This window comes from Haemorhous mexicanus, chromosome 28 (assembly GCF_027477595.1).
Source record: "Haemorhous mexicanus isolate bHaeMex1 chromosome 28, bHaeMex1.pri, whole genome shotgun sequence".
NCBI lineage: Eukaryota > Metazoa > Chordata > Aves > Passeriformes > Fringillidae > Haemorhous > Haemorhous mexicanus.
The window spans coordinates 4,023,696-4,050,737 of record NC_082368.1 but is presented as its reverse complement, the minus strand read 5'-3'; the positions used below and the strand labels follow the sequence as shown (position 1 = coordinate 4,050,737).

Genomic DNA, 27,042 nt, shown 5'->3' with positions numbered 1-27,042 from the left:
GGGGAGTAAATGCAGTGGAGGAGGGGGCTGGCTGAGAACAGAGGGCATTGGCTGCAGGTCCTCCCTGAGGTCTGTCCTGCTGCTGGTGTCTGGAGGCAGGGGGTGTTGGAGTCCTGCAGTAGCTGTGCAGGCACGGTGTCCCAAAGTACATTCAAAGGGCCTGGAGTCTCACTGGTTTCATCAGAGCCACCCTCAGGTGGGGGCTACAGCCCTCTCTGACCCCCAGCCCCCTCCTGCTCCTGCTGGCCTGCAACCTCTCCCCAGGGCTGTGGCAGCTCCAGACCCTGCTGGGTGTGTGACTGAGGAGCAGCAGCCAGTTTGGGCCCCCACAGCCTCAGAAATCCCAAAGGATCCCATCAAGGACTGGGGGCATGGGGCTGTCCCAGGCAAGGACCTGAGCACCAAACACCAGCACTGAGCCCCTGCCCATCCTCAGAGCTGTGTTGGGGTGGGAGCAGCACAACTGTGGGGGGCAGCAGCCCAGCCCCACTCAGTTTTACAGGATGGTGCTGGGGCAGGGACCTGGAGGAGCAGTGTCTGGGCAGAGGTGAGGGAACACTGTCCTCCCCTGCGTGCCCCCACTGCCTGCAGACACAACAATCTCCCTGGCGGGCACTCAGTGCTGCCAGGGCCTGATAAGGTGCCACAGCCTGAGCAGGACTGGGCACCTGTTTGGGTTTGGTCTCTGCTGGGACACTGAGTCAAGGCTGGTGCCTCTGCCCCGAGTCAGGGCCACTGTGCAGCAGTGCCAGGCAGGGCAGGGGCTCAGAGTGGTGCTGTGTGAGGATACCTTGTGGGGCCTGGGGCTGGGAGGTGTGGGGGACACAGACCCTGTTTGCCCCTGTCTTGCCTGCACTTGCTGATGCCCAACTCACCTGCACGGGAGAGAGAAGATGGTCTTGAGAGCCCTGGTGGCAGTGCCACCAGCGCTGTCACTCAAGCCTCAAAATGCCAGTTTGAGCACTTGATGTACTCACCCATGAGATGAGTTTGGGCTTCTCAGCCTGCATGACAGGCAGCTCTGCTCCTCTTGTCCCACCCACTGCACTGACCCCCCCACCAGGGACCCCCTGCCACATCCAAGACCCCCGTGCTGTGCCCACGCCCCCCTCGCCACATCCAGACAGGTCCCTCCAGTTGCCCCAAGCCCGATGTTGACTGCGATGCCCCAGGGCGCAGCTCGGGGGTCACTAGCCCCGGGCGATGCTCGGGCACTGTCCCCCGGGCATACGGGCTGCTCCCCGCCGTCTCCGGGCTCCCGCCGGGACTGGCGGGAAGGGGGACTGGCGGGGCCGGGGTCCCAGGAGGCAGCCGGGGCTTCCGCCCGCTCCCGCTTTTCCCGAGTAGCCACTAGGTGCCGGCAGCCTTCAACCTATCCCGGGCTGTGCGGGGCGGGGGGCGCGGGGGGCTGCGGAACCGGGGGCAGGTGGGCTCGGGGGGCCGGGGGGCCGCCCTGGGCCGTCCCGGACACACCGGGGCCGAGCCGTGCGGGGTGCTCCCATGTCAGCAGCACATTTCCTCCCGCCGGGACCCCCCACACCCGGAGCCCGGAGCCCACCCCAGGGGTCTTGGCCGCGTTCCCGGCTCTGCAGCCCCGCACGGTGTGACCCCCGTTCGTCCCGGTTGCTCTCGGGACTGAGCAGGGGTGGAGGAGGCGGGTGATTCGGGTGGGTGCCGCGGGGCCGGGGGCTCCCGGCCGGCTCTCCGCGCTGCCCGGCGCCGGGGCTGCCCCGCCGGTGGCCTCGCCGCTGAAGCCACCGGCGGTGCCGGTGCCGGTGTGGCCGCCGCCGGGGGGAGCGTCGCTGCCCGGTGGGTTCCCGGTGGCGACGGGGGCGGCCCCGCCGGTGGCCCCGGTGGCGGCGGCGGGAGGTGTGGCCAGGGGCCGCATAAAGCCGCATAAAGCCGCCGCCGCCGCCCCGCGCCCGCCGCCAGCCGAGCGCCGCGGAGCGGGGCCGGAGCGGGGCCGCCATGCGCCCGGGGCCGGGGCTGCCGGGGCTGCCGGTGCTGCCGGTGGTGCTGGCGCTTCTGGCGGCGGCGGCGCGGCCGGGCAGCTGCGAGGAGGCGATCCAGTGCCCGCCGTGCTCGGAGGAGCGGCTGGCGCGGTGCAAGGCTCCGCAGGGCTGCGCGGAGCTGGTGCGGGAGCCGGGCTGCGGGTGCTGCGCGACCTGCGCGCTGCCCCGCGGCACCGCCTGCGGCGTCTACACCGCGCGCTGCGGTGCGGGGCTGCGCTGCTACCCCCCCCGCGGCGAGCCCCGGCCCCTCCGCACCCTCATGCACGGCCAGGGCATCTGCACAGACCTGGCCGACGTCGAGGCCATCCAGGAGAGCCTCCAGCCCCCAGGTGAGGCGGCGGAGGGGCGGCAGAGGGTGGGTGCCCAGGGTGGGTACCCTGGGTGGGTGCCTGGAGGTCCTTGTCCCTCACAGGGGCAGTGGCATGACCCCTGTTGGCATCAACCCACTCCCTGCTCACTCGGCAAGAGCTGTGGCCACAGGATTGGACTCATCAGGGACCTTCCCTTACTTAGAAGGAGCTGATAAAAATGATGAAGAGTGACTTTTACACGGATAGATTGTGGCAGGGCAAGGGGAAGGATTTTAAACTAAAAAGGGAAGATTTAGATTAGTTGTTAGGAGGAGATTCCTCCCTGTGAGGGCGGTGAGGCTCTGGCACAGGTTGCCCAGAATATTTCTGGATGCCCCATCCCTGGAAGTGTTCAAGGCCAGATGGGATGAGGTTTGGATCAACTTCATCTGGTGGAAGGTGTCCCTGCCCATGGCAGGAGGGTGGAACTGGGTGGTCTTTAAGGTCCCTTCCAGCCCAAACAATTCCATGACTCTGAGAGGCAGGATGGGATGGGACAGCACAGGATGGGAATGCAGGAAGAATGTTCCAGGGAAGGAGCAGAGACAGGCTGCAGGAGACCTGGCACAAGTGGCTCACATTTGTGCCATCCTTACCCACCGTGGGCACAGCGGTGTCACAGCCACTGGCACCACATGTGCTGGAGAGGTGAACCTTCACCTGCCGTGCCCTGGCTGCAATGGCCCTGGACCGTGGGACAGCGGGACAGTGTCCCGTGAGCACCTGCAGCCCTTGGGGACACATCCCAGCTGCCAGGGCAGCTCCCATTGCCCAGTGACCCCTGGGATGCTGCTGGCGGGTCTGGCTGCACCAGATCTGTTTCCCCCCTGTTTCCTGGGGGGAAACAGGAAAGAGGGCATGGGGTGCCTGCTTCCCTCCAGGCAGGTCCAGCTGGGAGCTGTGTGGGAGCTGTGTCTGCCCTGCCAGACAGGGCCAGGCTGGAGGAGCTGCTGCCCATGTGCTCTGTCTGCCTTGCAGGTGGTGGTGGTGCCCCTCTGCCACGCCCCTGGTGCTCAGGCAGGATTTGGGGTCTGAGAGTGGAGCCAGCAGTGGGAACCCACCCCAGAGCTGTGCAGGTCACACCATGGCGATGAAGCTGCTCCCAGGGAATGAGTGTGGGGACCTGGTCCATTGGTGGTCCCCCTTTCCCATCCTGCAGGCTGTGACCAGGACTGTGTCCCCTGAAGCTGGGGAGCATCAGCCCAGAACAATCTACATCTGACCTGACCCTGGGTCCCCACTTGGGGTCACTTGGAGCTCCCCGAGGGGCAGAAGGCACTGGAGCAATGCTTGTCCCTGCCCATCCGGGGGGCTAGATCCCACTTCCACTCCCTCCTTGCATGTCTGATCCATGGCAGCTCCTCTGGCATCCCTGCTGTGATGAGTGCCATTCGTGGCCCCTCTAGCCATCCCCCTGCCGGGACAGGAGCTGGCTGGGAATGCTTGGAGCCCCCCTGTCCTGCCTGTCTGTCCTCATCCCACATCCTGCAGGAGCTGTCTGGGCTCCCTGGCCCGGGGCTGCTCCGTGCTGCCAAGCCCTGTTGGTTTTGGCCGTGCCCTGTGTAATGCAACATTTTTTCCCAGAGCCTTTAGGAAACAGACTTGCATTTTTTCCCTTCCTTCCCGCGGTGTTTTGGCTTGGCTGGGGATGGGTGGGTGGCTATGGGAGCCGGGTCGCCCGCCGGGCACTGTGCTAGCCAGCAGCTTCACCGGCAGCAGGATGGGCGAGAGGGCAGCAGGAGCCCCTGTGTCCCGGACACAGCAAACTGCTGGATGCCGTCCCAGTGGTACATCCCCCCGGTGGGAGTGTGGGGCTGGGGGCTGCAGGCTCCCTCGCCCCCACACAGCCCTGCCTGGCACAATGAGGGCATCCTGGTGTGGGCAGTGCCTCTGATGTGTCCCCTCGGATCCAGCAGAAGGGAATTAAATGCCTGTTGAGGGGCAGGGCCGTAAGGAGCAGGTGCCCCTGGCTGCGCCCGCGGCCCCGGGGCCGAGCGGTGCCGGCGGCTGGGAAGCGGTTAACGCGCAGCTCGCACAGTAAACATTTTGTCTGGGGGCTCTGGCCGGGGGGCTCCGCATTCCAGGGAAGAGGCTGGGATCAGGGGGCTGGGCTTTGTGAGCAGTCGGACATGGTTCCCGGCTCCAGAGCCAGGAAGAGCCTCTCTGCTCACCCGGGATCTGTGGCACCCACGGGATGTGACTCTTAGGAGGTGAGGGAGCAGTGACTGCTCACCTTACTCGAGCGGGTCTGGGCACCTTGTGCTGGACCCTGTTCCTGCCACCCACTCCTGGCCCTGCCAGCTCCTGGCTGGCTGTGGGATCCCACTCCTCAGCCAGAACCCTCTGCAGGGGCCGGCTCTAGAAGGTCCCAGCCATGGCTTTCCATCACAGCCGGTGGGTGGTGGTGGCTGAGCCCATGTGTGGCAGCCAGGAGGAGGTGAGGACATATTCCCCAGCACACATGATGAGTGATTTAGTGTTGGGTAAATGATTATGTCTGGGAAAACCTGACCCATGGGAGCTGCATTCATCCCGTGTGGTCTCTGTAAGCTGGGACAGATCCTGTTTCCTTTCTGTGTGCAGTGACTGGGAGGAATGGTGGTGGCTGAGCCGTGGCTGGACAGTGCACAGGCAGAGAGGAAAGGCTGCGTTCTGCCAGGCAAGGCTCAGCCATGTCCCATCTGTCCCCTAGGGTGGGGGCTCACCAACACTTGGGTTTCTCCAGGCTGGGTGCTGCTCCTGGCAAGGTTCTGGTCCTTCTGGGGAATCACCTGCACCTGCATTCCTTACTCTCTCTGCTGCATCCTGACCTCCCCTCCCTCGGTCCCACATTGGGCACTGAGGTGGGAGGTGCTCAGCCGTGTTTGAGCACGGCATGGGGACGGGCCAAGCTCCCAGCTGGCATCCCAGGCCAAGGGGCAGTAGGTGCCTGGGCCTGCACCCCTGCCACCCCCATCCCTGGCTCCCCACGTTCTGCCAGCACTTGGCACAAAGAGCACGGCCCTCCCAGTGCTGGCGCCTGCCAAGTTGAGAGCCCAGGAAACCAAGAGCCAGCACTGCCACGGTCCTGCCAGGACCACCCACAGGTGACACTGGGAGCTCTGGAAAGGGACATGGAGAGTGCTGGGGCTCGCTGTGGCTTGTGCCATGCTAGCCACACACATGTGGAGTGGATGTCCCTTCTGCCCTTTGAGGCATTTGAGGTCCTTGATGCTGGGGCTGGTGGCACAGGGGGGAGCCGGCCTGGAGCTGTGGGGGTCAGTGGCACTTGTCTGTCCCCATGGGCACACACACGAGGTCGCAGGGCTTTGCTGGCTGCCGCCGGCTCTGCTCCCACGGGATCCGCGCGGTGGAGCCGGAGCCCTTCCCCGCTCCCTCGGGCTCAGCGCTGTGAATCACAGATTCGGCACGTGACCAACCTCATTTGCAGCTCCCGTTAATTGAAGGCGATGCTGAATGACTCGTTTGTGTGCCCTGTCCACAGGCCGGCAGGAATCCTCCTCCTCCTCCCGGGACAGGCGGCTGTTTTTTGTGTCCAGCGAGGTCAGCCCCCCCCTCCCATCCCCTTGGCACTCACTTCCTTTCCAAACCGAGCAGAGAGGCTTTCCTTGGCCAAATCGGGACCCCCCCTTCCCTCCATCTCTCCAGGGTGCTGGTGCCCATGCATAAGTGGCAAACTGGGTGGCATCAGGGCAGTGTGGGGCGTGGCAGCTCTGGGCTCTGCACACGTTGCTTTTCCCGAGGCTTTGTGCTGAGGGTCCCGAGTTTTCTGGTCCAGTCGGATTTCCAGGGTGGCGAGAGGCTCCCTGAGCTGCTGTGTGTCACTTAGCAGGGGGACAGTAACCCCGAGGGCAGCGGCGACCCGCGCGGCAGGGAGGGAGGGATGCTGGAGCTGCCGTGAGAGCCGGGGACCGCGGGTCCCGAGCGCTGTCAGGAGCCGCCTCGCTGCCCGGAGGCACCGGCGTTTCATGTGACCTTATGAAAATGTTATTGGCATCTGGTTTTATTTAAGCCGGGAGATTTGATGCTCTGGAGGCGGCTGGCGGGGGGAGGAGAGGGGTTTGGCCGTGCCGGCGATCGGTGAGGGCTTCCCCTGCGGGGGCAGCGCCGCTGCCTCCCGGTCCTGCCTTTCCACGGCGTGGGAGCAGCGCATGGAGGTGCAGGAACTTTGGCACGGTGGTCCTCACGGGTGCCAAATCTGCTCAGCTCTTCCTGTGTGTCTCCCCACAGGGATACAGGAGAGGGAAGGAGCATCCTTGCCAGAACCCCCGAGACCCCGGCGGGGCTCTGCCACCAGCGCCCCCATTGCGCCACAGCCTCGTGGCTGGTGCTGCCGGGGGCTGGCGCTGGCACCGCTCTGTGCAGGGTCCTGGAGACTTTGGGTTCGTGTTTCAAATTTCAAGGGCATGAGCTATTTCCTGGAAAAAAATGGACAGATTAAGCAAAAAGCAAATAACACCCACGAGGGAGGGGGCTTTGATTGGGGCTTCGCTCTGGACTTTAACCGGGCCCCCAGGAGCTGGGCCAGGAGCCCTGCACTGCAGGGACCGTGGCAAAAGGTGCTGGTGGGAGATCAGGACCAGGATGCCGTGAGGATACAGTGGGCAGGAAGTTGTGGCTTTAATCCCTCTGCCTGCCTGTGGGAAAGACCAGTGCCAGGTGTCCCCCAACAGTCCCTGTACTGGCACTGTGAGCCCCTGGGTGTGACCCTCTACAGTGACCACCCCCTGCCTGGTTTGGGAAAGTTTTCCCTGTTGCCAGCTCCAATATTGATTCATTTAAACCCAACCCCACGATAATCTCCCTGCACAGCCACTTCCCTGCACAGCCCAGGTGAACTGGGGGGCAAAAGAATGCTTGGGCTGTGCCTGATGCAGCTCTGAGCACAGGAGGGACCCTGGCTCCTGGGGTGTCCCCCCTCCACAGAGTCTTCACAGGCCCCAAACCAGAGGAACCGGCAGCTTTTTAAAAAGTTAAAGTCACGCCGAGCACTCGTCTCATGACACTCTGTCCAGCTGCCAACATCTGGGCCGGCAGCTTGGCTGCGCTCCTGGCACAGGCAGGGATGCCAAGTGCCGTCTTTTGGGATCGGCCCCGCGGGAGATTAACTTTCTTATTCCAGGAATTTCTTCTTTCATGTCTTGGCGAGGGCCGTTCCCCGCAGCAGAGCGCGGCTCCACTCCCGGCCGTGGCGCCCGGTGCTGCCCCGGGCCTGGCGGGGGCTCAGCTCCGCCCCGGTGCCTGCACTGCCACTGCAGCTCCTAGAGGCAGATTTTGGGAGGCACCGGGGGCGTCCTGGAGCTTGCTGTCAGTGTGTCACCTTCCAGGCCTGTAGCTCCAGTGCTGTGGGTGAGCACCTGGTGACATGTGGCTGGCAAGGGCACAGCCAGACCCAGCACACTGGAGCCCCTGCCCAGCACTCGCAGCAGGCATTTGTGACCCTACAATAACAGACACATGGCAACAAGCTGTTAGTTGTGGCTAATGAGTAGGAAAAACTCCCAGGAGTCATTTCCAGCGCTGCAGGGAGCTCTGCCCAGTGCAGCGGCAGGATGGACCCAGAGTGACACTTGTCACCAGAGACGGTGACGTGGCACCTTCCAGAAACAACTGCATGTTGTTCCTTGGGTTGCAAGTGGCACTGTGGACACTGGGGCACCGTGGGCGCTCTGCCACCCCCAGGGTTGCCCTGTGCCCTGTGGCACTGAGCCCCCTTGGTCTGTGTCTCTGCAGAGAAGGAGGAGATTGACCACCCCAACAACAGCTTCAGCCCCTGCAGCATCCATGACCGCAAGTGCCTGCAGAAGCAGCAGGCCAAGAGGGTCAACAACGGCAACAAGATGCGCAGCAGCGGGAGCCCTCACCACCGCGAGGACACGCGCGTCATGGTGAGCACCAGGAGGGCTGGGCAGGGCAGGGAGGGTGCTCCAGGGTCGGGCTCCTGGGGCTGAGGGCCAGGAGCATGTGCCAGCCCTGCGAGCAGCTCAGCCTTCCCTTTCCCCAGGCACAGGGCTCGTGCCAGAGCGAGCTGCACCGGGCGCTGGAGAGGCTGGCGGCCTCGCAGACCCGGACGCACGAGGACCTCTATGTCATCCCCATCCCCAACTGCGACCGCAACGGCAACTTCCACCCCAAGCAGGTAGGATGGGCTCTGACCTGTCACAGGGGACTGGGAGGGGCATTCTGTAGAGCCAAGGTGAGACTGGGAGGGAGGCGTGGATGGAGGGGACAGTGACAAGGCATGGCAGAGCCTGCCTGGCTCCCGGCTTTGGTGGGAATCGCCCTTCGGGTGCTGGGGGCCCTTTAAAAAACCCCAGGTGGGATGGTAAAGCCCCAAAGAGAGCTCCTGGGGTCCAAGCTGGGTGTCCTTGACCGAAGCCATCCCCACAGTGTCACCCGGCGCTGGACGGGCAGCGGGGCAAGTGCTGGTGTGTGGACCGCAAGACGGGGGTGAAGCTGCCGGGCTTCCTGGAGCTGAAGGGGGACTTGGACTGTCACCAGCTGGCCGACAGCATGTGAGCGTGACCGCGGTGGCCCCGCGCCATGCAGGGCCAGGACCCCCGCCGGGGCTGCCTGGGAGAGAAGGAGAGGGGACGTGACTGCTGAGCAGTGCCGGGGGAGCCCGGGATGCGCCTGGGATCGCGCCGCGCTCCGTGCCCGCGGCACCGCCATGACCACTATCAGCCACCGCCAGGGACCGCGGCGAGCACCGGCCGCGCCTCCACCCCGCACGGACACGGCTTGGATGATGCTGCCCCGGGCATGGGGTCGGGCTGCCTGGGTGGAGTGGGTGGGGGGCACCCTTGATGCTGCTGCTGCTGCTGCTGCCCCGTGGTACCCCCGGTTTTCAGCCTGGCCCCGCAGGTAACCTTGGACACCTGGCAGCTCGCGGGGTGCGGTGGCAGCATCGCATTTGCAGCTCAGTGCCCTCCATGCCATACCTCTGCACGGGCAGCAGCAGAAGTGCCTCGTCCTGCCCTCCCTGGTGGCGGGAGGCTGCCCAGGCAAGGACTGGGGGACCTGGAGAGACCCCCCTGCCTGCATCCCACCCTGAGTGTGTGTGTGTGAAGGGCAGTGTGGCTGCTCAGAGCAATAAGAGACCTTCCCTCTCCCTGCTGCAGCCCCCCAGCCCCACAGCCCAGGACCTTCTCCCCACGGCCCAGCCCCATCCCACTCCCTGTGCAGGGGCAAAGCCTCCCACCCATCCTGTCTCCCCTTCCTCCCTCCTGGGGTGAGGGGGTCAGGATCCCCAGGCAAGCAGCATTAGGGGAAGGAGGAGGGGTGAGGGATGCCCAGGAAATGCATCCCAGGGGGAAGAGCTTCTTTTGGTTTGAGTTTTTTCTTCCTTACCCAAAATTTAGTATTTAAAAAATGTTGTTGGTGGGATCTAATAAGTGACTGTGTGGCCCCAAGGCTGGAATTCTTCATCCCCTGTGGTGATGGCTCCTGTCTTCTCTTCTTGGCCAATGTGACAAAACTGGGATGGATTCTGGAATGTCTCCATGATGGGATCTGCAGATTTCACCAGCACAATGTTCTCAGCTGAGAAATTGTCACTGGTTTTGTACCTGGTTTTTCTTCAAGCTAGGATGGAAATTTTTCACATAAAAATGCCATGGAAAGTGTGCCAAAGACAGAGGGGACTTCCCCAATCCCCTCCTGACCCACCCTCTGGCTCCATGGCCTCAGTGGTAGGTTTTGGTTTTCCATGTGGATTTGTCCTTTCCAAGGCCCCCCAATGGGAACGAAGCATTTCAGTTTTAGTGAAACACCCTCTGCCCTCCTGATCCCTGCCTGCCCTGGGCCCTGCCAGATCCCTGCCTGCCCTGGCTGCCCGTGGCCCTGCTCACACACAAATTCTAAACTGAGTCCATTTACCAGGACAGTCCTCGGGGGGGAGGGGGGTCCCTGTCCCTGCCACCCCTCAGAGCCCCTGCACCAAGGAAGGGATTCCCGGTGCCAGTCCCGGTGCCAGTCCCGGTGCCAGTCCCCTGGGGCAGCACCACAGCAGGACACAGAGCGGCGGCAGCGCCAGCCTGGCGGCCTCGGCCGCTCCCCGTCTACAGCAGGGCGTGTCCAGCAGGGCCTTTCCTGGTCTGGGGGCTCCTGACAATGCCGATGCCCCAGGGCACATTCTGTGTCCCGCTCCGAGGGCTCCAGCGACTCGTAGCGTCTCTCCTGTAGTTTAGGGCTGTATTTACACACCACCATGTACCAGTGTCCCCCACCCACAGCGTGTCCCCTGGAGCCCAAGGGGTCCCTGTCCGTCCCTCCCGGGCCAAGCCCGTCCCATCAGATTCCCGTGTAGCACCGACCTTTTACAGTACACTTGAACCTTTGTATCCTCAAAAAAGGTAATTACTGTATTTAATTTCCCGTTATTTGATGTGTTTCTATCGAGTGTGTTTTATCTTTTATGGCTTTAAATTATGGGAGGGGAGGGAGGCAGAGCAGGAACGAGGGGGCTGTGGGGTCCCACTGGTGTGGAGACAGGCTCTGGTCACCACCTCTGCCCAAGGACCTGCTCTGGGTTTGGGCTTCAGCAGCCCTGGAAAACCAGGAGCCTACAAGCCTCTGGAAGAACTTCCCTAAGCAGGGATGGGGTGGGAAACTATTTCTTGCTTCCTCATGACTCCCGGCTCAGCGTCTCCACCGGTGCCACCGGGAGGGTTGTCACTGTCGCCCTACACAGCGCCACCGAGCAGCGGCGACGGCGCCAGCCTGGGGAGGGGACCCTGGACTGGCTTCAAAGTTCAGGGGCACACTGGGACAGGCACCAGCTGCTCCAGGGATGCGGGCTCGTGGCCAGGCAGCGCTGCTGGCCTTGGCGAGCCGCAGCCCCAGGCACATGTGCAGGTGCCTGCTGGTGCCAGGGCGCACCGGGCATCTCCAGCCCCGCTCGGTGTTTGGGGAGGGTGTCAGGATGCAGACAGGAGATGCCCAGGCACGGGAATTGCGACAGGCGCACACTTCCCGGTCACAGCTCGGCTCTGTCCCAGTGTCTACAGCCAGTTCTGCCCGGGGTCATGGCCCAGGAGGTCGCTGAGTCTGTGTTTGGTGGCTCCCGGGGCCGGCAGTGCCATCCGGGCTGGCGCCACCCTGATGCTCCGGTTACCGGAGCCGGGCCGTGGGCGGTGCTGGCGTTGTGCAAACAGCACCAGGATGGGGCTGCAGCCAATACAGACAGCCCAGAAATCTGCTGGCACGACAGACGGGCCTCCTGGAGCCCAGCCCTGTGCCCTGGCCCTGTGCTGATGGCTACCAGGGCTGGCCAGGCTCAGGGGGCAGCACAACCCCCAAAGCACCGTGTGGAGCCAAAACCTTTGCCTGTCCCCATTCGCAGCTGCTGATCCTGACCAGCAACATGATAACAACAGAGTCCAGCTCTGGGGGTCCCAGGGCTGCCCCAGGGTCTCAGGGCTGAGGTCCCACAGCCCAAGCTGCCTGTGACCTTGGGGAGCTGCAGCCCCCTGGTCACTGCAGCATGATGGTGACAGCAGAGGCACCTGGGTCCCTTGGGCATCAGCTCCTGAGCCTACCCTGCAGTGTGCAGTGCTGGATTTTGGCTGAGCAGAGCTCAGGGCAGAGGGACTGAGGGGACAAAGCTGCTGCTGTCTCCTGGTGCCCCACATGCTCCCCCTGCAGTGACCCCAATATCTGTTCTGGTCATTGCCAAGAATGGCCACAGCTGGACCCCTTCTACAGCCTGGCTGGAGCACAGGGACTCTGCCCTGGATGCATTTGTTCAGCTGCTCTGGAGCAGAACAAGTGTCTCCATTGCTGCCATCCTCGTGGTGTGGTTGAAAAATATTCTACTGCTTTATTGAAAATACCCCTGCGAGGGTTTGTTAACATGGGGGCCAAAGTTAAACCAAAGCAGAGGCACCAAATGAGAAATAAGGTAGAGAAGACCATGGTGGCCTCAGAGCTGCTTTCTGCTCCGAGCTACAGCACGAGCTGACCCTTCAGCTGCTGCAGATCGTGGCAGCAGTGTCTTCCTCGAGGCCCTGCCAATTTACGTCATCTGAGAATCCAGCCCAAATTTTGGCAAGTCATTTCCAAAAACCCGATGATGTTTCACTGTCATGGAAATGTCACCATTTATTTCCCAGCTCTCTGCAATGCTGGGAGGTCGAGCCCCGCCCGCAACCCCGCACTGCGTAAAAGGGCAGGAGAATTTCCCAGCACCAGGAAAAATGAGCTGCTCTGTCATTCCTGCCTGGGGATGCTGCTTGCTCCTTGAGGGAAGCAGGTTTCCAGCAGGACTTAGTCATTTTATTCACTTTGATTTGCAAAGCTGCCTCTTTGTGCTGCTCAGGGGGTGATTCCTCCCCCAGGCTTTCCCTCCTGCAGCACTGGGGTGTCAGGGCTGAGTCCCCAATGGTGGGAGCTCAGCTCAGTTCAGCTCCGTGACCTCCCCCAGCCCAGACACCCCACGAACAGGGGACCTCTTGGCTGGTGGAAACCCCAGCCAGAGCACTGTGGTCCTTCAAAGCAGATAGTCCAGTTGAGGGATAGTGGTTCCATAGAGAGCACAGCTCCCATCCCTTCCCTGGGGCAGCCAGTGCCCTATGGAGAGGCTCGCAGGAGCATCTCATCCCACCAGAGCTGAAAGTCTTTAGCTGAGGCTCCTGATGTGACGGTGCATAACAAAAAATTTGAAATATGTGCTGTTGCCAAAATGCAACTCAGAAGCAGGAGAAGGGGAGCAGAAGCTCAGCAGTGTGTGGGCAGCTGCTGGCCCTGAGTGTCCCAGGGTTGTGTCCCTATGGGCTGGGCAGGAGCTGGCGGAGCAGGTCGATGACAAGGGACACTGGCTGCACGGTGTCGTACTCTGCAAACAGGTGACAGAGGTTCTCCGAGTCTGTCTGGCTTTTGGCCACGAACCCAAAGATTCTTTGAGAAGGAAAAGAGGCTTATTCAGTTTGCATCCAGGAATCTGAAGGAAATAGGCTGAAACCAGCCCAGCCACAAAGCCAAATCCCAGTTCCAGCAATTCCACCTTGGCCCGCTCCCCAATCACGTTTCCTTGGAAGCCAAGCAGCCGGGAGGAGCATTTTTGGCAAGGCTTCCCCAGCTGTGAAAAGATTCTTGATCACAAGGTAGAGCCAGATATAAACTCACTTCCTGAACCCAGCACAAGTCCCTGGGAAGGCTGTGGGATTTGGAAGGGGGGTTCTGCATGAAGGGATGTGGAGAACTGGGCTCAGCCAAGCCTCTCATCCAAACTTACAGAGCAACCCTTCCCAAAAGCTTCACCCATCAGTCCCACGCCTCATCCTGCCACCATGGTAACTTCTATCACATCCCCTCCTCATTTTTGAGCTCATTCTTTGCTGCTCTGCAATGCAGCCACTTCCCAAAGCAGCAGCATTCCCCTGGATTCCAGGCCCCCACTCCATGAGGGAGGTCCCTGCTCTTACCTGGAGGACTTGCAGTACTTCTGCCACCTGGGGGAAGAACAGAATTGGAGTTGCTCAGAGGCTGATGTTTAACTCATTCCATCAGCTGCAAAGCCAAGGGTTATGTTTAGATCCACCCCAACACGGTGTGCCCAGGGCAGTTTTATGGGATTTGGGATTTGAAGTGGTGCAGAGGCACTGGGAACCACAGGGAAGGGAGCACAGCGGGTGGCCCCGACGGGCACAGCTGCCCAAAACTCACTTTCTGTTCTCAGGGTCCATCCCACAGAACCTGATGGCAGCCAAGGGGTAGTGTCGCCTGAAAAACACCCTGGAAGAGGAGAGGGAATCATTAGGAAAGGGAAGGGCCTGGGAAAGGACAGGAATTTGCAAATCCTGTTGTGCTTGTGGGAGACTGAGGGTCTCATCCCAAAACCCCAGCCCTGAGTGCAGCTGGTTCCAACCACAGCACCCCTTGCTAAGGTGTCAAATCCATCCCTGGATGGTGAAGTGAGTTTGTCCAACCAGGACAGGTTTTCCTGAGGCTGGGAGGTGAGGAGGGAGCTGCCTCTCCATGAACCCCCCTTGGGCCATCCAAGCTCTTACTTCCTCTGGACGTCGGTCAGCGTGACGCCCTGCTCCATCACCCTGAAGTGCACCAGGGTAGGGGTGGGCAGCGTCTCCAGCTCCAAGGTGCAGGAGATGCCCTTCAGGATGGCTGGGGCTCCTGTCAGCGTCTCCACATTCACCGAGCTGAGGTACAGGACGTTGCACACTGCAAGGACAGCACAGCTCAGCACGGACGTGACCCGGGCCAGAGCCAGGGCTGGGTCCCCGGGGTCATCCTGCAGATCCCTCACATGGGCCCGGGTCAGGTTTGTTTTGACGAAAATTAAAAGATTTGGTGACTCAGAAATTCTTCACTAATTTAGTTTGGTTTGCTTTAATTCTTTGCACTAATTGTTGTAAAAGTCAAAGTATTTAATTTCCCGTTTCTAAATGTCACATTTGCTGGGTTTTTCTTTTTTCTGTTTATTACATATTTCCTTTAATGAAAAGCAGAAATACCCCAAGCTAACGAAGGGCTGACGGCCAACCTAAAACATGACATTTCAGGCTGATTGAGCTGTTTAAAGGGCTGTTCTGGGTCAAACTAAACTTTCCAGCCTGCCAACTGATTTTTCAGAATTTCCAGCAAAACAAAGCAGTCCCCAGCTCCCCAGCCTGCACTGTGACCCATCCATGTGGTCTCCTGCCCTTCATTCTTTGCTCTCACCTGGAGCCCACCCAGGCTGAGGTGCACAGACCCTTCCCCATCCTGCTCTGTCATTCCCACATGTGCCCTATAAGGGAATTTCACCAGCCCCTGACTGCCCATCCCTCTCCTAAAGCTCCAGCTGTTCCGCCCCCATTGAAGCCCTCAGGAGAGAGGTTTAAAAATCAGGAACTCTTTAAAACTGTGGAACCTGGGGGTCTTTTCTCAGCCTCATGACCTCAAGAACTGCATTTTCAAGCAACCTGAGGACCCAAAGTCTCCTTTCCTTAAAAATATCAGGCTCCCTTTCAGCCCAGGGAAAAATCTACAGAAATCCTGCAGCTATCTCCAGCCCCATGGGGGAAGCTGAGGGGAATGTCACACCAGTGCCCACCCCTGCACAGGGGTGACCTGCTGCTGTCACAGAGTGCCCAAGGCTGTCCCCAGGGCCAGCAGCTGGCTCCTGTCCTCACCTGCAGTTTTCCTGGCCAGGGACAGGGCAGGTTCAGGGCTGCAGTCAGGGCTGTCCCCTCCATCAGCGAGATCTGCACAAGGGACAAGCAGGAGCAGTGATGCCACAGGCCAGGCTGAGCTGCTCACCTCTTTGGCCGTTCCTTATCTCACAAGAGGCTCAAAGGCCCAGGACCACTCTAATTGCAGGGGTTTAGAGCAGCAATTAACTTAATTGTCCTTCATTTCCCTCTCCATTCACCTCTGATCTCCCACTCCTACTTCCCTTGCCCCCAGCGGAAAGGAGTCACCACCCTCCCGTCCCCAGGTCAGCTCTGCAGGTCCCTGCTCCACCTGCAGCCAGGGGAGCAGCCCCTGGCAGGCACCTGGAGGGGGGCTCAGACCCCTCCCCACAGCAGGACCTCGCCCACCTCCCCGGAGCAGCGGGAGGGGCCGCCTGGATCCTCCCTCCTGCTGCATCTCCTACCTCGGGTGGGGATGCTGAGCTTGCAGGGCAGCGCCAGAGGGGTGATGGAGTGCTGGTAGACGAAGGCAGAGAGGCTCCCTGCAACCAGAATTGTGAGTCTGGGGGGGCTGCTGCCTGGAACCCCCCACCCACACACCTGCACCCTGCAGCAGTGTCCCAACAGCGAGCTCACGTTCCTGCTTTGGAGCCACGGTCTCACTGTCAGGGAGGAGCAGGCGGGACCTGGGGGGTTCCTGTGCTGGCAGCTGTGCAGCACATTCACCTGGTCCTGGCTGGTGCTTCCAGGGGCTTTGGGAACAGCTCCTGGGGCTGCCAGGGCTGCTGTGGGCACAGCACTGTCCTTACCAAAATACAGCTCCTCGCTGGCACCCTTCAGGTGAACCCCTTTGGTGGAGGACTCGATGAGGAAGTGCCGGACGAGGTCACTGCTCTCCTCACCTGCAAGAGGAACCACAATCAGCGTCAGCACCAGCCCCAGTGCCACTGTGTCACCCCTGGCCACCCCAGAGTCCTGTCCCAGGGCATCACTGGAGCTGCTTTGTGCCACCATCATGGTGCCAGCCCCTGTGAGAAGAGGGCACCCAGAGACTCTCCACCAGCACGTCCCACACAGCAGAGTGCTGTGGCTTCTCTGTGGCTTTATTTTGAGTAGTTTCACTTAAACCCTTGAAGCAACCCCCCTGTGCACCCCCATACCTGTCTGGCTGCCAGAGGGAGAGCCAGGAACCTTCATGGCCAGCCCGAAGGAGCCCCGGAAGGAGGTGCTGTCCCTCACCAGGAACGTGCCCGGCTCCTTGTCCCTCAGCAGCTGGATTGCTGTAAGAGCACAGGCAGGGGCTCAGCCAAACACAACAGGTGGAAACTCCCTGCCCTGTGCCCTGCTGCTCTGCAGGGAGTCCCTCCTTGGCAGCAGCAGCAAAAGCTCTGGAGCATGTGCCAAGGACTCGCACATCCCTGGTGTGGCACCAACTGCAGCGTCCCTGCAGGGCCCTGGCTTGGTCCCACAGGTCCCTGCAGTCCCCAGGACACTCAGCTCCTGCCCAGGCCATGCTGTGTGACGGGCAGGAGAAGCTTTGCTGGGCTTGGAGGACACAGAGGGGCCATGACACGACCCTTGAGAGGGTTCCTCCACACCCATCAGCCCCCAGTGATTTGCCCCCACTGAGTCCCCACAGGGACACCAGAGAGCTCTGGGGACAGGCCAGAGCCCGAGGTGGGGTCACACCCATAGAGCCTTCCCTGCCTCACCTCGGTCCCTGCTGATGCTTGGCTTGAACCAGAATTTTGATGTGTCCATCACAAACTTCATGGTGGGCTGCCCAGCCTTCAGGGGACCTGCAAGAGACCACAGGATGTCAAGGCCTGCAGGAACCTGAAGGACCTGCACAGATGGCAGAGCCCAGCAAAGACCTTTCTCTCTCAGGGTGGCCAGGGCTGAAGGTTTTTCAATCCTTTTGAATCCTTTCTCCCCCCACTCCTCAGAATAGCTCATTCTCCATGTAATTATCTCTCTTGGCAGGCTGTGATGTAGTGCAGAGAGGGTCACATGGAATCCCCTGGCAGTGCCAGCCTGCCCAGCCCTGCACATTCCACTGGCCCATGGGATTTACACCAGGATCTGACCCACACACCCTCTTGCTATTCCCACAAGGATCCCAATTAAAACCCTCTGCCCCAAGAGCTGCCTCTGCTCATCTCCTCCAGAGAACAATAGCCCCAGTGTCTGCCCTTGAATGAGGGACCTTGTGAACCCTGGTACCTTTTGGTGTCCTCAGAGCAAACGGGAACCCCAACCCCTCCTCCCAGCCCGCTCTGGGTTTGCAAACAGGACAGGACAGCAAAGAATGATGCTTCTCATTCTCAGGTACTATAAATAGGTGCATCTGCATCTCCTGGAGGGAGCAGAGCATTCCTGGCTGCTGAGCCCATGTCCCAGGACAGTGGTGGGCAGAAAGCCGTGCCTAATCCTGGGTCACCACCCTCAGGCTGGAGACCACCTGGACCATGGGGAAACACAGCAAGCACCTCTCATCCTTTGTGTCTATCAGCAGAGGGAATATAAGCAGCTAAAGCAGAGGGAAAATGGGGTTTGCCCCCCGTTTCCCAGCAGTTTTGGGCTGTGCACTGCTCCCCACCCTGCCCGTGACTCACTGTCTGAGAGGCAGCTGAGGGTGGGTGCTGACTGAGCGTTGTTCAGGCCCCCAGGCCTCGAGGCCAGGCTGCAGCCGGCCAGGGGGGGCTGTGTGGCACAGCTGGGGGGGGCTCTGGCCAGCTGGGGGGGTCCATCTCCTTGTTCCAGGCACCCGTTCACCAGCAGCACCGGGATGTCGGCAGCCGAGGTGAGGATGGAGGGGGGGCAGCTGCTGGCCTGGCCCTTCTGGGCCAGGGAGGTGCTGGGGGAGCTCCCTGCCCGGGGCTGGGGGGAGCTCTGGCCAAAAGCCTCCCTGGGCTGAGGCACGACGGCAGAGGAAGGGGAGCAGGGGCTGCTCAGGGAGCTGGCAGGGGACAGGGAGGCAGCGGCCGAAGGATCCGAGTCGTCGTTGTGGAGCGAGTGGGTGCTGCTGCAGGAGGGAGACAGAGCAGAGATCAGGGGGTTATTCCCACACAGAGATCATGCCAGCCACTGCACCAACCCTGCAGGGCATCATCTGCCAGCCCGAGGAATGAGGGACTGCCCTGTGCCCCCTCCAGCAGGCACAGGTGACATTTACCTGCCCAGGATGTAGCTGGTGTCAGAGCCAGGGCTGGTGGAGAGCTGGGACACCCAGCTCCCCCTCTGCCGGGCCCTCAGCACCTGCACGGGCTTCAGCAGGTTGTCAACACCTGGGGAGGTGCTGAGGGCCCCTGGGCTGCAGGACACCGTGTCCGTGTGTCCTGCCAGGCACTGCCAGGGAGCGCTGGTGCTCTCGGATGCTTTGCTGCAGCTCAGGGCGGCCGGCTGGGGGCTCGGGGGTCCGGGTGGGCTGGAGAAAACCACGCTGTCACTGGAGCTGTATTTGCCTCCCAGTGCCCCTTTTTGGGGCAGGAAGCTGTTGGTCTGAGGGGACCTGGAGAAGGGGGTGCCCGAAGGGCTGGGGGAGCCCTGTGGCAGGTCAGGCCCCGTGGCTCTGCCTGGTGTCAGCTCTATGTACTTGATGTCTGCAGAGAGAGAGAGAGAGAGAGAGGAGGTCATGAAGGATCTGGTGTGCAAGTTGGGTTCCTTAGCAAAGCTCTGTGAGGAACATGTGTCTGTTCTTCCTGCTGGGAATTTTGGCTCCCCCTCTGCAGGGCTGGGGGCCCAGCAGTGCCCTTTGTTGAGACCCTGTGAGGGCAGATTCCTCACAGACCCCAAGGTGAAGTGACCCCCCCGTGCTGGCAGGCTCCCAGGGAAGGGGTTACGTGCGGTCACGTCTGGCTGCTCAGACCCCCCTCGCCAGCATTACCCAGCCAGGACCTGCTGAGACCTGCAGCCAGAGGAGGGTGTTCCCTCCAGCAGCTGCTCTGTTTGTACCTGACTCAAGAGAAAAACACCTGGCTGCTCCCCCCGGGGTGACGTCAGGTTCGGAGGGTGGCCCTGCACACCCCGGGCAGAGGAGCAGGGGATGTCACCTGGCCCCAGGTACAGCTGGGGCAGTGAGGCAGTGGAAAATCCACGTGGGACAGGGGCAGATAGAACATTCTTGGTGTACAGGACCAGCCATGCTGGCAGCAAGCACAGACCCAGGCAGGAGCTGGCTGCTCCCTCCTTTCTCCCACCCTGCACAGATCTCTCTGGAGCAGTAACTTCCCAGGCAGTCTCTGTGCCTGTGTCCTGCTGTGGGATTCTTCCTTCTCTTTGTGCTCAGAGCCAGCCCCTCCTCTTGCCCTGAGTGACAAGGGAACACAGCTCACAGCATCTCCTGTCCAACACCCTCAGTGGGACCTCACAGCCAGCACCAGGGGTGCCTGGTGCACCTCAGGTCCAGGCTTCCTTGGACAAAGCCAGCATTTCTGGCTGAGCTGGAAGAGGCCTTTGAGCAACTCTGACTTGATCTGAGTGCTTGCAGCCGTGGCAGATTCATCACATCCCAGGGAAGCTGCTCCTGTGGTTAATCACTTAATCACTCCAGAGCCAGAGGTGTGCACCTCCCTTCCAGTCTAGACGTGCCCAGCTTTGCTTTCAGCTCCTGGTTCTTGCCCTGCCATGGAGTTCAGGAAAGTTCCCCTTCTCAAAGGTGTTCCTCAGAAAGGGAAAATCCTTTTTGCTGCAGCAAAGACAAAGTGCTCTGACAGCCCTGAGCTCCCTGCCCACGGTGTGACAGGTCCTGATGGACCTGCTGGTGGGAGCTGCTGGCTCCAGCAGCAACCTGAGCTCCGGGGCAGGGAGCTGGATGAGCAGGAAAAGCACAGGGCTGTACAGAAGTGACTCCCTGAGCCCCTTTGTGCCAATCCCAGCAGGAGATTGGATAAACACAGCCAAGGAGGCGCTGGGTGTGCCAGGAGGGCTGGTCCCCAGTGGGGACACAGCTGGATCACAGCAGGACAGAGCCAGAGCCAGCCCCTCCACAGCCCTGTTGCCAGCAGCAGCTCCTCCAGTGCCCAGCCTGGGGGCAGCTCTGTGGCCACATGTCCTGGCACCAGTGCACAAACCCTTGCAGCGAGCTGGCCAGATGCTTTTTGTCAATATCTCCCCCAAAGGAGAAGGAAATGGGGATTTTAATTGTTCAAAGAACTGACAAGTGTCTGTGCACCAGGCTCGTGAGGCCTTTTACCTCCTACTTCTCTGCCTTTGCTCCTCTTATCACCTGTGGTTAAACCTCAAATATTTGCACAAGACCTTGGCAAGTTTTTCAGCATCAAGGAGTGGCAAAAGTGCCACAAGCACAGAGCCCAGATCACGCAAGCCGAGATCTGAGATCTCCTTTCTCCTCTAGGAACTAGAAGGATCCAGAAGGAATTGTGCCTCTCATGAAGGTGCCTCCTGTTGCTGCAGCATTTCACAGACTGTGCTGAGCTGGAAGGGACCCATCAGGATGGAGTACCATGTTTAAGGCTTCCTCCTGGTCTCCACTAGACGAGACAAGAACGAGCCCCTCTCACCTGTCTTGGGCATCTGTCCCTGCCACCCTCACACCTGGGCACAGGCTGCAGGGCTGGAGCAGGAGCAGGTGAGTGAATGCTGCACTATGGGAGGAAGTTTGGGTAAAAAACCAAGAGCTGTTCAAAGAAAATGAAAGCTGGAGTGAGGCTTTCCCCACTGAATTTGTGGCCAGCTTTCCAGATGTTCAGTTCCACGCTTGCAGCCAGATTCTCCAGACCACTAGCACGTTACCTGAGGAGCTGCTTGGGGCTCCAGCCCCCGAGCAGAGCATGGAGGGGGCAGTGGAATGGGTCAGGCACTGAGCAGCCAGAGCTGGATCTGCACTCTGTCACAGTATTTTATCTGCAAGGCCACCCTGTCCATCCCAGCAGGAAGCAGGGACACTGTCTGCTCTGGAATTGCCTGGCTCCTGCAGTGCCCAGGAGCCTCACACCCACCTCATCCTTCTCCCTGTGTTTGCATGAGGGCTCAGGGAGAATTTAATATTTTTTTCTTGTCTTTAACATCCTCACATTTGACCTTACTGTGGAAAGAAGCCTGGGGACTGAAAGAAGACAGGGGACTGAGGTATTTCCATGTGTAAAGACAAGGATGGGCAATAAATCTTTTGGGAAGCAGTGAGGCTTGAGGCCCCTGAACCGCCCTAGACCTGTCCTGTCAGCAGTGTCAGCTCCCCATGTGCTGGGGCTGTCCCATGCACAGGGTGTTGAACACCCCAAATGAGCAGGAGAGGCCAGGCAGGAACAGTTGGATCACAAATCCGAGTTTGGGCTGCAGGGGTGACAGGGAAGAGTTGCACAAGGGGTCACATAAGGCACTGTGAGCAGAGACAGGGCTGGTATGTGCTGCTGGTGCCTTGCCTATGCCAGGTATGCTGCCCAGGGAGTGCACAAGCTCTGGAAAAAGAATTTCCCTGGCAAAAGGGTTGGGAACACTTAAATGGGATGGTTGTGCAACACTCGATACCTTAGCCCAGGGCCCTGGAAATCTGGCTGCAAATCTGTGTGCTCCCACAGGTCAAGTGTGACCCTGGGAAAGGTTCTGCTGCCCTTGAGGGGAGCAGGGTCCTCACTGGGCACCCAGAGCCTGTCACTGGTGGTGACAACTGGGATCAGAAGTTTTCCAACAGCTGCAAGTCCCATTTGTAATGAGAATTGTTTTCTTCAAGCGCAGGGAAATGAACATCAGGTAGAACTAAAAGCTGTTTTCCCTGCTCCTTTCTGGACCCCTTTGAGCTGCCTGGACATGAGACATGCCAACAGTGACCAGAGCAGGGCTGTGGAAGCACTGGAGTCAGGCAGACACACAACTCCTGCTCCTCAGTATGGAACCCTGATGTCAGGACACAGTCCCCCTCACTGATCTCCCTGGGGACAGCAGGGAATGTCCCTGGTGCCCATTTCCAGCCTCCCCAGGAGCACAGGACCTTGTGTGGGTCCAGGGGACCGGTGTGTGCCCAACCAGGCTCTGATTTTCACCAGGTGGGAGCTTTGGTGGCCTCAGTGCTGCCTTTGCCTCACCTATTGCCTCCTGCTCCTGCTCCTTGGTGGCTGCAGTGTCACCCTGAGCAGCAGGCTGGCCTGCAGCCCTCACTGTGGAAGCCCTGGAGTCAGGCAGAGCTTGGATACACAACTCTGGCTCATTATGAGACCCTGATGTCAGGACACAGTCCCCCACTCTGATCCTCTTTGCCTCACCTATTGCCTCCTGCTCCTGCTTCTTGGTGGCCGCAGTGTCACCCTGAGCAGCAGGCTGGCCTGCAGCCCTCACTGGCCTGCACGGCAGGGGCTGGAAGGAGGGATCAATCTCTAGGATCATCTGGTTGAGAGTCTCTATGGTTATATCCAGGGAGGGAGACACTGGCTGATCCTCAGGGTCCGTGCTGGTGCTCTCCTCCTCCTTTAGCTGGCACGGGGCAGGAGGTCTCTCCAAGGAGGAATTCTGCTGGTCCTTCCCCTGCGTGTGAGCAGCCACATGCTGCTGCACGGGCTGGGCTCCATACCTGGGGAGCAGGTGAGCTTTGGGGTGCACCATGGAGGGGGGGTCAGTCCAGCTCTCTGTGGAGTAGTAGACGTACTTGCCCGGCAGCCTGGGGTACCCTGCTGGGTGCAGGCTCTTGCTTTCCTCGGGTGAGGAAATGCACACAGTCTGCCCAACACGCAGCACGTGGGATTCTATGACCTGTGACATGCTTTGGTTTTCCGGTTTCACAGCTTAGAGGCCAAAGGAAACCTCCTCCTTCTCCACCTCCTTGCCTCCTTCCTCCAGCAGGGAGCTCAGACCCCGTCTTCAATCCAGTCTCCAGTGGAATAAGAATCTGAGGAATGCAGAGAGGAGTGGTTACACAGGCATGCCCCGGGCAGGAGCAGACTCCAAATCCCCTTTTTATGGACTTTTCCACTGGAGTGAAAGCTGGAATTCAGCTCATATGAAATCAAGTCCCCCTGTCCTGCTTTTCCAGCCCCTCCAGCCTCTGCTCCCAGTGCCACAGCGTAGCCAGGCAAGCACATGAAAGGCTCGTTGGCAACAGCTTTTCAAGATTCAAAGGCCTAAAATGGAATCCTGCTTTTATTTGCTTATTTTTCTGGATTAAGAATGAAATGAAGGTTCTAGCAGCCTCCCCATGGGACCCTGACCCCCGGGAGGCAGCCAAGGACAGCCAGCAAGGCTGGAGCCCCGTGGGGCAGAGCTGGAGCTGCCTGCCAGGGCAGTGTCCTGCAAGGGGGTGTACAGCTAATCCAGGATTTTATTTTCCTGGTACAACACAAGTCTGGAAGCCTGTGGACGTGGCTGCTGCCTCAGTGGTGCTGCTGCTCGAGGAATCTGACTGCAGATAGGCTTTGAATACTTTGCTTTAGGCAGAAAATGGTTTTTTTATTCCCCATTATAAACCCCTATGGAATGAGATTGGCTTTCCTCAGAGGTCTGGGAAAAAGGGTCTTGGGATGCTGTTTGGAGGTGGGGAAGTTGTCCTGCTACATCAACAATCAAATGGGGTTCCCCCAGCTGCTGCTCCCCTGCTGCTGGGCAGGAGCTGTCCCTCAGCAACACGCTGCCACCTTCACCCCCTTGCCTTGGGATGAGGACAATAACCCTGCACCCCTCTGTACCCACGGTGGCAGCCCAGCATCTCCATGTTGGGGACATCCAGGCCCAGCAGAGTCCCTGTGCCAGCACCCCACTGTCCTCTCTGCCCCCTGGGGAGGGCAGCACTGCTGGGGACCACGGGCTATCAGAGCCCAAGCTCTGCTGGCAGGAGTTACTGCCCCAGCTCAGGGCTCCCTCTCCACATCCTGTGCGGATCACAGAGGGCTACACTTAGTAAAATATTTGTCCTGTCCTGCACCAGCCTCCAATGACAGACTTATTTACTCTCTTATCCGGGCTGATTAACGATGGAGTCACAGGATTAGGAAGCAGACACGTTGCTCCGAGGCAGTCCCTCAGCGCCGTGGGCGCGGGCAGGAGCTGGGCCGGTGCCCAGTGTCACCGCCCGTAATCAGTGACTAATTACCCTGCCAGGTGTCGAGAGCAGGAGCGGAGGGTGGCTCCAAGCGGGGCAGCTCTGCCCTGGGTGAGCTATATAACCCTGGAGAAGCCCCAGCTCTTGCTAGAGAGACACTCGGGACACCCCGAGCTCATCAGGCGTAGGGAATTGGAAGCCAAACATCGCTGCTGTCTGCTGCCGCTGTCAGCCCCCGGCCCCGGGCCGGTCAGGGCACGCAAAGCCCTCTCCAGGGCTTCCGAGAGCTGCGGGAGTGAATAAATACCTCAACCCATTCACCTTGCTGTCAGCCCGGCCCCCGCCGTGTCTCCTGAGCCTCTGAGAGCTTTCAGTTCCAGGAGTGGGAGCAGGGCTGTGCTGCAGGAAGGGAAGCAGCTCTGCAGTCTGAATTAGGCAGCTCTGAATTGTTGTTAATTATTGCTAGAGGTGGGAACCTCTGGGAATTTGGGGCTGTGCTGTTGGAGCCAGGTCTGCCCCAGTTCCCAGAGGGGATGGACTGAGTCTGGAGCTGGTTATCCCCGTGGAGAACCAGCTGGGAAGGGATCTGTGAGAAACTGGGGGGCAGCTGGGTGGGGGGCTGCAGGTAGTGGGGTCCCTCCTCTGACTGCAGCAGTGCCACAGCCCACAGTGCCCTCCCTGCTGGCTGTGCCATGGCCAGCACCAGCACCTGCCTCATCCTTGGCATTTCCAGAGCCCAGCCCCAGGGCACAGTGGATGCAGGAGCAGGCTGGCACCCAGACCCCCTTCTCCCTTTCCTGGCTGGCCATGCCAGGGCTCTGCCCACAAAGTTTTTGCCACCTCAGGAGTGGCAGCACAGCTCTGCCAGGGGATGCAGGTCAGAGCCCAGGTAAGCAGATGCCCACCTTGGGAAGCCGCCCATGGGGCACCGTGTGGCACAGCAGTGCCAGCTCTGCGTGAGAAGTGCAGCGTGGTACCAGGCTCGGAGGGAGCCTTTGTTAAATATAAAAAGCAGAGTCATTCCAGGTCAAAAACACAAGCGAGATGGAGTGAAAATTGGATTCTCCCCTGGGGAGAAGAACTGCCTGGCTCCAGTCAGCATCCACAAGACAAGGCTGGTTTTAATTTAAGTAGGTACAGAAATAACGTGCAGGATGCATGAACCAGGGCTGTCGGGGCCTCCAGGAGCATGCACGCAACAGCTTCCCTCCTTTCTTGTACTCCTGCCCTGAGTTTTTGATCTTTCTCAAGTGTGATGCTGCCAGAATTAGCCTCCAAACCTCATTTCTCCTCCCTTCCCTTCTCTGGGTTGAAGTGAGAGCTCTCCCAAGCTGCTCAGAGGAATTTGGAGCCTCGGCTCTTGTGCTTGGAGGAGCAAAGAAGAGGGGCTGAGGTAAAGGAGGAATCACAGGGTGGCTGCTGGCCACCAGCTGTGGGCAAATGCCACCTACAGATATCAGGACCCCCCCACAGGGGAGGCACAGGGAATGGCACACCCATGGCAAGGGCTGGGCAGGGTCTGGCTGTGCCCCCTGGGCAGGGAAGAGAGGCCAGGCATGGGCACAGGTAGGAGCCTGTGCCGTGAGCCATGCCCGGGGCTCTGTGCCCTGATTCTGGGACAGAATCAGAGCAGCCCTGGCAGAGGGAACCCCAGCACTGCAGCCATGCCCAGACAGGCTGGTTCAGCCAGGCCTGGGAGATCCACTGGCTGTATGGAAATTCCAGGGAAGGAGCTCTGTTGTCTCAGCTAACTCAAGGCTAGCACAGAAAGATGGAAATAAGCTGGCACAAGCACAACCAGACTGGAAATGGCAGAGTTTCTGCTACTGGAAGCAGACTGTGGAACACAACTCTCTCTGAGCTGAAGGGGACAAGTCACAGGTTTCACATGCAGATGGACAATCTTAGAAATGTCCTCAGCCCGGTAACCCCAGCTCTTGGCAGCCACCCCTGAGGTAGGAAAACGAGCCGGACTGGGGGTGTCAGACGGGGACTGGATCACCCCCGTGGGGCAGGAGGTGGGGTGCTGTGTTTGGAGGGCTGCAGGGCGCTGCTGGGTGCGGCTGCCAGGAGCCGGGTGCCCCGGGGCCAGGGCTGGGCGGGCACACCCCGATAACCGCCCGCCCTTCCCAAAGCCGCCGGGCACGGCTCAGCCCCGCCACGCCGCACGGGCCGAGCCCGGGGATGCACACAGAGCAAAGTCCCTCCTGTTTCCTCCGCAGGAGCTCGGTGGGACCCCCCCGGCCCCGCTCTGGCACCAGAGAAAGGGCAGAGCTGGCAGCGCTGCCCGGCAGCATCGCTGGCAGCTGCGGGCTGGGTGTCCCAGCGCGGTTATTTGGAGCTCAGACATACGAGCCGGGACACAGCCTCGCTCCCTGCCTGTGCAGACCCCAAAACAGCTCAGCCAGCTGCCAAGGCTGGTTGTTTTTCCTTGCAACGTGAGCCCTGGGAGCCTCCCGATGACAAGGCTGTTACACATCCCCTGGCCAGGAAGGGCAGAGGGAACTGCTGGGACACCCAGGATTTCCAGAGCTCATTACACGCGGTTTAATCTCTGCGAGGGC

General features: G+C 60.3%; 2 protein-coding genes and 1 long non-coding RNA gene across 4 annotated transcripts; 2 read left to right on the top strand and 1 right to left on the bottom strand.

Annotated features, from left to right (window-relative positions):
* Nucleotides 1-1,953: 1,953 nt before the first annotated feature.
* IGFBP4 (insulin like growth factor binding protein 4) lies at nt 1,954-10,743 on the top strand. The gene is made up of 4 exons (XM_059869092.1): nt 1,954-2,341; nt 8,096-8,250; nt 8,367-8,501; nt 8,753-10,743. The coding sequence occupies exons 1-4, from the start codon at nt 1,969-1,971 to the stop codon at nt 8,879-8,881; spliced, it is 792 nt and encodes a 263-aa protein (XP_059725075.1). The 5' UTR covers nt 1,954-1,968; the 3' UTR covers nt 8,882-10,743.
* Nucleotides 10,744-12,437: 1,694 nt separating this feature from the next.
* Nucleotides 12,438-23,235, bottom strand: TNS4 (tensin 4). Of its 2 annotated transcripts, XM_059869090.1 has the most exons (12): nt 22,713-23,235; nt 18,668-19,094; nt 18,108-18,517; nt 17,205-17,291; nt 16,653-16,772; nt 16,302-16,394; nt 15,957-16,034; nt 15,493-15,564; nt 14,371-14,539; nt 14,027-14,095; nt 13,786-13,812; nt 12,438-13,258 (listed from the first exon to the last, which is right to left on the bottom strand). In XM_059869090.1, the coding sequence occupies exons 1-12, from the start codon at nt 23,203-23,205 to the stop codon at nt 13,129-13,131; spliced, it is 2,175 nt and encodes a 724-aa protein (XP_059725073.1). In that variant the 5' UTR covers nt 23,206-23,235; the 3' UTR covers nt 12,438-13,128. The 2 variants fall into 2 exon arrangements, with proteins under 2 accessions (XP_059725073.1, XP_059725074.1); XM_059869091.1 differs by lacking the exon at nt 12,438-13,258 and having other exon boundaries at nt 13,786-13,870.
* LOC132339046 (uncharacterized) lies at nt 20,777-24,020 on the top strand. Its single transcript, XR_009489598.1, has 2 exons — nt 20,777-21,082; nt 23,229-24,020. It is a non-coding gene; the product is annotated as an uncharacterized LOC132339046 (long non-coding RNA).
* The last annotated feature ends 3,022 nt before the right edge of the window (nt 24,021-27,042 follow it).

Bases quoted from the DNA above. Each gene is read 5' to 3' on its own strand.
- IGFBP4 (XM_059869092.1), top strand. From the start codon at position 1,969: ATGCGCCCGGGGCCGGGGCTGCCGGGGCTGCCGGTGCTGCCGGTGGTG. The intron at 2,342-8,095 runs GTGAGGCGGCGG...GTGTCTCTGCAG, and splicing joins GGAGAGCCTCCAGCCCCCAG to AGAAGGAGGAGATTGACCAC. The intron at 8,251-8,366 runs GTGAGCACCAGG...CCCTTTCCCCAG, and splicing joins GCGAGGACACGCGCGTCATG to GCACAGGGCTCGTGCCAGAG.
- TNS4 (XM_059869090.1), bottom strand. From the start codon at position 23,205: ATGTCACAGGTCATAGAATCCCACGTGCTGCGTGTTGGGCAGACTGTG. The intron at 19,095-22,712 runs GTGAGGCAAAGA...CTCTCTCTGCAG, and splicing joins GCAGGAGCAGGAGGCAATAG to ACATCAAGTACATAGAGCTG. The intron at 14,540-15,492 runs GTGAGGACAGGA...CTGTCCTTGCAG, and splicing joins CCTGGCCAGGAAAACTGCAG to TGTGCAACGTCCTGTACCTC.